Here is an 11,178-nt window from a genome sequence, read left to right on the forward strand (position 1 = left end):
ATAATTCAACGTACATTTTTATATTTATAGGCGTCAAAATGGTTAAAAGAATCACGAGATCGATCAATAGACAGTCAGACGCTCACATCCATTAAGCGACTCGAGCCCAACTAGAGGTGCATGCGGGAGCTTAATCATGTTCAATCTAAAAATAGAATAATTTTGTGATTTCGAGAATCTGTTCTTATTTTCCAGAAACAAAATTTTATAAGTCGATATGATTTCTTATATTCATGCAGTTTATATTTTTGTTGAAAGGGGGATTCTTACTAACTGAACTGCATTTCATTAGTGAAAGTATTAAGAATCATGATACATTATACATAGAAAGAGGGATGCCACAAAGCTACAATATGGATATGTGCCCTAGTAGGTCAACTCTTGGAAGATGGTAGTAATAGATGGATTTAATTAGTGTGTAGCAATTAATGCGACAGCCGGCTAATGTGGGGAATCAAATATTTCATTTGGAATACAATAAAGTTTGATAATTGTGTATAGATTAATATAAACACATGGGGTGCATGGCACAATATTTGTATTAATTGATTATTAATATTAAGAAGAAAAGATCTCAATTTTACAAGCTTCATTTGCTAATATAATAGAAATTGTGACTATAATGCATAGTGGCACTTACTACGAGAAAACTACAAATTAACAAATGGTCACTAGTACTTCAACTCTAGGAAGATGGTAATAGATGGATTTAATTAGTGCGACAGCCGGTCAATGCGGAGGATTGAATCTTTGATTTGGAACACAATAAACGTTGTAGTAATTGTTTATATGAGTATTAGTTAATTAATTAGTTGATCTCAAGAGGATAAGATCTCATTTTACATTGGCATATTGACAAGTAGTACATTTGAATTTAGTACGAATTGCGACTATAATGCAATGCATGATATTGGTAGTACTAAAACTAGTATAAATAGGGGGTCAAGAGAGAAACCAAGTACCCACAATCTCAAAGGCAAAACCCTAACCCTAGCTACCTAATATCACCATGGCCAAGTTTCTTCAAACCCTAATTCCCCTCTTCCTCGTCCTCGTCCTCGCAAACACTGCACGATCACAGTCGGTAACGCAGTCCTTCAACTACACCTTCAACGACGGAGTGAAGCCGGCCACCTTAACCTACCAAGGCAACACCCACATCCGTGCGGACTCGACCTACCTCCAGCTCACCGCCACCAGACCTGACGGCGAAGCCGTCCTAAACAACGTCGGCCGGGCCATGCACTCCGTGCCGTTCACATTCGGCGACATGCCCGGGTGGTCGGACGCCGACTTCACAACCACCGTGAAATTCTTCATCCGACCAAACACGGGCGCCACCGCGGCCGCGGAAGGCCTCGCCTTCTTCATCGCCCCGGTGGGGTCCCAGATCCCGAGTGCCTCCTTTGGCGAGAACCTCGGGATCTACGAGTACATAGGGTACACGCCCAACCTCTTTGCAGTAGAATTCGACATATACCCGAACCCGGAAGTGGACCCGGAGGGGCCCCACGTGGGGATCAACTTCGAGTCGATTAGGTCCGATACGGCCACGATTATCCCCGAGGGGCTGGTCGGGGAGGAGGTCACCGCCGACATCAGCTACGTCGCCGCCACAAAGACGATCACCGTCGTCGTCGTCACCGCCGGCGGGAGGAGGACTGAGGTGAGTAAGGTTTATGACTTGAAGAGCCTTCTACAGGCGAGAGTTCAAGTAGGACTCTCTGCCTCCACTGGGGTTTTTGTCGCCCGCCATGAAGTCATCTCCTGGGATTTCACCATCACCAGAACCGCCGCCGCCGCCGCCCGTATCCGCAAGGTTGCTTGATTTCATGGCTTTCTAGTTTGTTTGCCATGTAGCTAAGGATGAATAAGGACTAGCTAGTTTGAGTCCAAAAATAAAAATCTTTAGCTAATCCCAATTTCTTTGGATGTAGTACTAACTTCTTGTTATGAAATGGGAATTAATGGTATGGTTAAATTTTCTTTTTATCCAAATCTATGTATTTTAATATCGTGCTTAATTTGCAAGTTTCATTCTTATAGCATATACACTAATATCCAACTTAACAATAATCCCTCCATCCCATTAAAATGGGGACTTTGGAGGTGATACGAGTTCCAATACGAAAAGTAGTAGAGAGATAGAAAAAAAGTGTTTAAAATAATTAGTGGAAAAAGTATAATACGAGGGGAGAAAAACCTTCCTAAAAATAAAAGTATACTAATTTTGTGGACATATTAAAATAGAAAAAATAAGACTATTATAAGGTTTGATAAATTTTGATCTATTCAATAAGATTTGAACATATTGTAAAAGGTTTGTGTTAAAATGACAACACCTCTTAAAGTGATACCGTGACACCACATATCCAGCAATATTATTAACGCTACACAACAATATTATATACGCTACACGGCAATCTATAGATTGTTGTACAGCGTGTTGGATATTGTTGGCCGAGAAAAAATTATTGTATACACTGTTGTATATTGCTGACCGAGATTTGTACACTTGAGCATTTTTTTTATTGCCACATGGCAGCTTATTATTCGTACACGTGTACAAATGATTGCTAGGAATGGTGATATGGTGTTATTTTAAGAGGTTTTGTCATTTTAACGTGCCCCTATTGTAAAATTATGAAAGTTGGTTAAATTTTAGTGTCCTTTATTTAAAAAAAGAATAATAAATTAAAAAGTTTGCAATTTTTATGATTATCTCATCTATCCAATTTCCGGCGTTATACATAATGATACGACAATCGATTTATAAACACGCCACTGCCACATAAACATGTAATCACCTTAAGGGAGGAAATAATATTCTACCATCGCCATAACACTTCGATGTATTTCAAATTGATTGCTATATCACTGTATATGTTGCCCGAAAAGAAATCGATGTGATGATTGTAACATTTACAAATTTTGTAATTTATAATTTAATTTTGTTTAAAAATATGGAACGAAACTAGAATTTGATATTTTTCGGTGTTTTATCTAGTACACATATATTCAAATTAACGGATCCACATGCGCATTACAAGGGGCAATTGCCCCAGCTGAAAAAAATTATTTATACTATTTTGATTACTAATTTTAAATTTTTTTGAAATATCCTCTATACATGTCCCTTGTCTAATTCTTAAAATATTATTATAGGTATTTTTGTGCCATCTATATAGAATTTCTGGCTCCGTTTTTTATTCAAATATAATTTCCATTTGTTTGGATGCAATAAGGATTAGCTAGTTTGAGTCCAAAAATAAAAATCTTTAGCTAATTTCCATTTGTTTGGTGTTATGCAATGGGAACTAATGGCATTAATGGCATTAATTAGTTATGGTTTACTTATTGCTTCTTGCCTACATTTTCTTCTATCCATATCTATGTTTTTTTTTTAAATTGTGCTTAATTTTTGTCAGTTTGATTCCTATAATATGTAACTAACTAAATCTATTTTCTAAAAGAGTGAACTATAAAAATAGTCCCTGGACTATGCATTTATCTCGCCAGACAACCCTGGACTTTAAAAATATCCCCAGACAACCCTGGACTAAGCCTTTATCTCAAAATTGGTCCTTTTTCACTGTTTCGTACCGAAACTACCCTTTTAGGGCTTTGGGCATTTTCGGAAGTTCAAAAAAATCACTTTTTCAGATGTCAGCACATTTAATGAGATGTTGCAGGTTGTCTCATTATATTAATGCAGATGTCTTTCTCTCTCTCTCTCTCTCATTCTTTCTCTCACCTTCTCTCCTCCATCTCTCTCTTCTCCTCCCTTCTTCTTCCTCCCCTTCCTTTCTTCTGCAACAGTCGAGAAAACATCTCGACTCAAGAAAGAAATCAAAATTTCTTCGCTGTCGTTTTCAAAATCGATTGATGGAGGACACAGGACTGGTTGTAGGTGGTTCCGATTTGAGTACGAAAATTGTTTGTGCCGGCAAAGAGCGATTCTCAAAATCGTTGTTGATCCAATAAAGGAATCTAATGGAATGTTGTATTTCGTTTGCGAGAAAAAGGGCAAGATTGGAGGCTGCAAGTATTTTCGGTGGTGTCATCCCAAGTGTGTGGATTTTGGAGGCTGCAATTACTTGGTTGAGCATGGTGGCCGTGAAGACGAAGTTGGAAGACAAGATGAAGTTGATTCTGAATTATCTCCAAATCGTGTTGAAGGTGGAAGTAAAGTTAAAGATTATATTTTGGTGTTATTTGTTGGGTTTTCGTTGATTGTTTCGTTTGTAGCCATTATGGTGAGTTTGATGAAGTAGGCTTTCACCCGTAGATTGCAGTTTGTGGGAGAAAAATTTGGTGAAGTAGTGCGTGAAACTTGGGAAGAATTGTAATGTTCCAAATTAATGTAATTTGATTTTGATGTATGTTTTCTAAGTACTGAGTATTAATTTTTGAAGTTTCACATTTGTTTCAGAAAATTGTGATTGCAGTTTGTTGAAAATAAATTGGTGACGTAGTTCGTGAAAGTTGGGGAAGAATTGTAGTGTTCAAATCAATGTAATTTGATTTTGATTTCTAAATTGAGTAATGAAACTAACCATGGCATGAATGAGTGGGTTTTTCTTCGATGGATATGAAATGTATACGATCGAAAAAAAACAGTTCACTAGTTTGAGAATGGGCTAGAGATGTTACACAAATGCATCTTGTTGAAATAATATCGGATGTAGTACTCGACGTAATCAACACAAATAATATCATATGAAGTACTAGGACAATAAGCAATAAATAATATCATATTTGATACCTGATAGTTATATCGATGTAGTCCCAAAATTTAATATCATATTGGGTTTGAAGAAATATCAATTGCAGTCCCTAGTAGAGTACTGTACATTGTAGACTGTTGAAAATTTTAACTTTTTCAATCTGTCAGTCTCAGCCGGATTTGCATGTACTATCAAAATATACACATATATAATTTGAGGAACGGAGTAATGGGGTGCTGCCACGTAGAGAGAGAGAGAGAGAGACAAATGTTAGTGACTTCCGAGAAACCCTTCCATCTTCCCACCAATTTGAACCTTTCATCTTCCTTTCCTCACACCAACTCTTCATTTTCCCTCTCAGCTCACTCTCTCACCTCGCTCTCTCACTTCGCTCTCTCACCTGCTACCCTTCATCCTCCGACTGTTACTCCTCTGTGTCGTGACTGTTGAGCAAGTAAATCACCGGTTCCCACACTCAGAAAGTCGTATCGTCGAAGGGGACGACACCGTGATCGTGATGCCGCCGAAAAAAAGGGGACGAAAGAAGAAGAACGACGATGGTGCTGGGTCGAGTGAAAATACGAGGAACAACGATGGTGCTGGCCCTAGCCGGCCACCTCCGGTGATAATAGACCTTGACCAGGAGACATGGGTACTTCGTGGTGAACATATCTCCATCTTCCACCCGGAGCTTGAATATGGTACGCCTTTTTTACCTTTAAAAGTTTTTTACTATATACTTGTAAAATTGAGGAATTTGTAACTTATGTAATGTTGAGGTTAGGAGTTTAGTGACAAGTTATCGATTCTATGCACTCGAAAAAGGTAGACATTTTTGAATTAATGGATTTTATTGTGTTGTGTGACTTTGACAGAGAATAGGCCCGATTGTTTTACAATTGCCCTTCACCACCATGGTGTGATCCGCGCTGGAGATTACTTTGCGGGATTGTTAAACTATATCGATTACGTGAGCGTAATGCAGTTTGACTTGTTCGAATTGGCAAGTATGATGGTCAGAGTTGGGTATTCAAGGTTCGCTATATGTGAGTCTTACTATTGTCATCCCCATTTCAATGATGGATGCGAGGGAACTCAAATTGGGCATCCTCTGGATCCGCTGTACGAAGAAGACGATGTCTCTCAATTTATGAAGGTTGCTAGTAGCTCGAAATCAAGGCTCGTTCACGTTTACGTGGTTGAGATCACAGCTGCAGACGCTAGGGCACGACAGCAGGAGGACCAACTTGAGTTGTTTAAAAAGTTTATGAAGTCGCAATCGTCTAGTAGTGTTGCGATAGAAGAAGTAGAGGAGCTGAATTTGGTTGTACCGAAGCCGCCTAGGAAGAAGGCAAAGGTGATTCAAACAGAATCAAAGGTTAATCCACAAATACCTTTGTTAGGGTGGTATGAACGTGACATCGAGTTTGAGGACTTCCTCGTTCATAGCTTGGTGAAAGCACGTGAGGAATGGAAGGCAAAAGACAGGGAAAATGAAAACGTTATCAAGAATCTGATGGATGAATTTGCTGTGGTTGAGGTTAGTGACTTCAATGTTATGTTTGGTTGTGTTATAACTATACTAACTGCTACTATATCTAAATGTTGAAATTATCTTGTAGGATAATGTTGGTGATGTTAATAATGGTGAAGCAATAGAGGAAGATGATGTTGGTGATGTTAATCATGGTGCTGCAATTGCGGAAGATGATGTTGATGTTTTATAACAGGTATTAAATGACAGATTTATGTATATAATAAAGTTAACTGTAATATGTTATACGTTTGCTATATGCATGTTGTAGATAGAGAAAGGCCATGCAGTTGGACAAGTTGATGAAGTTCAAACTGCAATTGATGAAGCACATTCACATTCACATGCTGATCAGGTACTGTCATTGATATTATTTTTCATGCATATTGATTTTGCTATTAAGTTTTGTTGGTTTTGAGGAGGAGAGAGGAGATTTGATTTGGTTAACTAACAAATTCAATGAACTTGACTTTGCAGCAAGCTGAAACAGTTGAACAAGTTGATGAAGTCCATACGACATTTGACATACCTGAGGTACTTGCATTGATATTGAAATTTTACATTTGGATTGAATTTCAATACCAGATGATATGCTATGCTTGCATAATTACAACTATGGAAATGCGTGTTGTAGGTTGAGACCGTGCTTGGTGTGGGAGGATTAGAAGATGAAGTTGGACATGTAGTTGGAGATGAGGTTCAATCCGTAGTTGAACAATCTGTAGTTGATGAAGTACAAACTGTAGCAATTGATGCAGCACAATCTAAAGACGATGAGGTACTGTCATTGATATTAGTTTCATGCATATTGATTTTGCTATTATGTTTTGTTGGTTTTGAGGAGAAGAGAGGAGATTTGATGTACGTTAACAAATTAAATTATTCAAATTCAAATAACTTCACTTTGCAGCAAGCTAAAGCAGTTGAACAAGGTGATGAAGTTCATTCTACATCTGATGTAGCTGTGTCTCATGTTGATGAGGTAATTTACTGTCTGTCCTTGGTTTTGAGACTTTAGTGTTGAATAGATTACATTCACATAGCTGTCATGGTTGCTGAGTTACAAAGCAGACAAACTGACTTGATTGAAATTGTATATGAGTTGATCATATTGTATATGAGATGATGAAATTGTATATGAGTTGATCATATTGTATGCATGATGTAGGTTGAGACATTGCTTGGATGGGGAGGAATACAAGCTCATCTATACTGTTCAGTTGGAGATGAGGTTCAACATGCATTTGATGAGGTATTGTTACTTGTGTACGTATAATATCGAGTTCAAGGTTTCATTTGAATGTAGTTTTGATGTTAGTTTTCATGCATACTGATTCTGATATTATGTTGTGTGGATTTGTATTTATTTTGATATTAGTTTGTATTCATTCTGATTTTGATATTATTTTGTATTTTTTGAGGAAGAGATAAGAGATTTGTTGTGGTTTTGTTAATGCAGCATTTTGTTTCACTTTGCAGCCAACTTTAGGTGTTTGTGAAGCAGTTGAACAAGAAACAGTTAGTAATGCACAGGTAGAGGATGATGTTTACAGGCCAATTATGGATGGTTTGGAAGATTACGGGTCATTTCATTCACACTGTGAAAGACAGTTTGTGCCCGACTTTGGTGAAGCAGCTGCTGTGTTTGAGGAGTATCTTGGGCGGCTAAATGAGATGGATTTGGAGAACAAGGTGGGAGAAACTGCACATTGGCCTGATGTTGGGGATATTAACACAGATCTCAACCTGGGTGGACCAGGTGGAGCAACCACAACTTCGGCTGCTGTTGAGGAGTTTAGCACAGAGGCAAACCAGGTCGGGGCTGCTGCTGAGGAGTTTGTGAACAATGTAGGAAGTATAAATTTGCAAGCCGGTCAGGTTGAGGGCGACGACGTCGACGACGAAGACCTTGGCGACTGCCCTCTGCATAACGAGGGTTTTGATATGCATAGTGATGATGACTGCGAAGACTTGGATCAGTTCATTTCTCTGGCAAGCATGTGCCGTGATGAACAATTGTTTTTGTCATTCTACGATGAAATCCAAAGGGAACGCCAGGCTCAGCAAGCCGCAAGAGAGAAGATCGCGGCCGGCAAAAGATCAACCTCGAAGACAACTAAACGCCGCACATTCTCCCCTGTGGTTGATGTGAACAAAGGTGATGACCGATGGCTGGCTGATGAGGCTGACATGCTTGAGGATGTGGCCAATGCCGAGGTGAGGGATGTATATTCCGAAGATGAAGGACCTAGGAGACGTACTATCGTGATTAATCGGCCGTTTGTACTCACTGATGACCTGCCACAATTTAGTGCTGGAGATATCTTCGGCAGCAGAGAGTTCTTTAGAGAGGTCCTCCAACAGTACGGCGTGATGTCAAAGAGGCCCGTTCATATCAAAGTTAATGATGATACAAGGTTGAGAGCCGTGTGCCGTGGGGCTGATGGTGAGTGCAGTTGGTTTGTGTACCTGCATAAGGAAAAAAATGGGGACTACGTTGTGCATACTTTGAACAGGAAGCATATTCACACTTGTTCAGAGGTTCAAGAAAACAAATGGATCACGTCTAAGTGGTTGGGGAAACAGTTCACTGAGAAGATCAAGGCAAATCCTCAGATTCCATTGGTTGCAATCAGACAATGTGTTGATGAGCAGTTTGGTTCCAAACTTAGTCGGATGAAGGCCTACAGGGCTAAGGGACACGCGCTCGAAGGAACATTTGGGAGCATTGACAAGCAATACAAGAAGCTCTTCTACTACAAGAATGAGCTGCTTCGAACGCATCCCGGCTCCACTGTTCAGATACACTATGAGAATTTTAGACGCACACCAACCTCTAGTCCGAGATTCCTTAGAATTTATATCTGCCTAGGGCCACTGAAGATCGGATGGAAACGGTTCTGTCGACCTATCATCTTCCTTGACGCATGTTTTTTGCGAGGGTCGTATAAGGGACAAATTTTGACTGCCATCGGGATTGATCAGAATAATGGTTGGTGGCCAATTGCTTGGTCTGTCTGTGAAACTGAAAGCTATGAGCAATGGAAATGGTTTCTAGATCATCTGGACGACGACTTGCAGCTATCAGAAAACGGGTCTCGATATGTATTCATGTCTGATCAACAGAAGGTAAGTACCATAACTGAAAATAATTGCGTTTCTGTATAACTTGATAGGTAACTACTCTAATTTTTCTCTGGAAAGGGTTTGTCTAAGATAATTGCTGAAAAGTATCCTCAGAGTGAGCACAGGTTCTGTTTACAACATATGTACAACAACTTTAAGAAGCGGTTCTCGGGTAAAGAGTTGAAGAAAAAGATGTGGCAAGTATCTGAAAGCACAACTTTGGAGGTTTACGAGAGGAATATGGATGAACTTCGGGTGTACAACGAGGCGGCTTATCAGCATTTGTTGGGTGCGGCTCCGAAGGAAAAGTGGGTTAAGGCGTACTTCTCTGGACATGCTAAATGTGATACGCAGGTGAACAACTTTTAAGTCAATAACACACGTTTAGTTTATATAACACTGTTTTGGGTATTGAATTTGGAGTCAAAACTGTCTAATGTCGACATTATTCTACAGCTGAATAATATGTGTGAGACGTTTAATGCTAAGATCGTCGAGCCTCGTGAAAAACCCATTCTGACGTTGTTGGAAGAAATTAGAACAAACCAACTGGAGCGCATCCAGATAAGAGGTCAGTGGGTAAAGAACTACAACTACCTTGTCCCACCTGTCATAAAAGAGCTTCTTGATAAGGCGGCATCCAACTCTACCTCTTGGAGAGCATTGTGGAATGGAGAAAATGAATACCAGGTCTCAGGCCCTGCTGGTCAGTTTGTGGTGAACATGCCCAATATGTCATGCACGTGTAGGCTTTGGCAAATCAGTGGGATCCCATGCGTGCATGCAGCAGCATCCATACTCAAGTGTAAACTCCCTCTGACTGATTATGTTTCACCATATTACTCGAGGTCCAGCATGGCGGCACTATATGAGCATGTCTTGTACCCTATCAACGGTATGGAAAACTGGTCGAGGTCTTCGGAGGTTGGTTTTGAGCTGGACCCTCCGAACACAAAAAGGCAACGTGGTCGCCCAAGAAAACTGAGGAGAGAACAGCCTCAGGTAACACATCTTTTTCAGATTACATGTATCACATTTGTGTTGTTCAACGTTGATTACGGATGCAAGTTTGATTTCCTGACAGGTACATCTTCATGAGAATGGAGTTGAATCACTACAAAGAACTGCAGTGCTCTCATGCAGCCGGTGTGGACAGATTGGGCATAATAGGCGGACTTGCCAGAACGACCCTTCAGTACCCAACAGCCAACGTAGTCATGCAAGTGCTCAATCAAGTGTGCGTGGGAGTCAGGAGCAAGACGCGCAGAGGGACCGACCTCCTCGCCCTACTACGGAGACGACTGCTGGGCCGAGCCGTGTTCGGAAAGCTCAGAGATGTGGTCGTCGCAAGACGGCTGATTGAATTGGCCTTGCAAATGGTGTATTTGGTGAATGGCATTACAAATATTGGAACTTTATGGTTTTGTTGGTGTAAATCACATACAATCTGTGTTTCTAACCTTCACTATTTGGGTTGCAACTCCTTTTGTTTGTTTTTTCCCATGGAATAGGAAGAGATGTGCAGACTGATGATGATTTTGGTATGCATTTATGTAGGATTGCATGCATAACTTAGTAGTACTGATGTACTTAAACCTTCGTCTGTTGAACCTGATATCATTTTGTGGGATTGCATGCATATTTTATGAAATGGATATTGCGAGATTGCATGCATATCCACTATGGCCAGATTACTATTTGTATGCAGCATGATATTGTTTTGTGTAGTAGTGTTTTCAATCTTCAGATATTAGTACCAAAGATGATATTATTCTCTAAGAATGTGACCGA

General features: G+C 39.9%; 1 protein-coding gene across 1 annotated transcript; it reads left to right on the forward strand.

The window, feature by feature from the left end:
• The first annotated feature begins 1,009 nt into the window (after nt 1-1,009).
• On the forward strand, nt 1,010-1,828 carry LOC125189148 (lectin-like). Its single transcript, XM_048086396.1, has one exon. It carries the CDS (start codon nt 1,010-1,012, stop codon nt 1,826-1,828), a length of 819 nt encoding a protein of 272 aa, XP_047942353.1.
• Nucleotides 1,829-11,178: the final 9,350 nt, after the last annotated feature.

The sequence above is a fragment of the Salvia hispanica genome, chromosome 1 (genome assembly GCF_023119035.1).
Source record: "Salvia hispanica cultivar TCC Black 2014 chromosome 1, UniMelb_Shisp_WGS_1.0, whole genome shotgun sequence".
Classification (NCBI taxonomy): Eukaryota; Viridiplantae; Streptophyta; class Magnoliopsida; order Lamiales; family Lamiaceae; genus Salvia; species Salvia hispanica.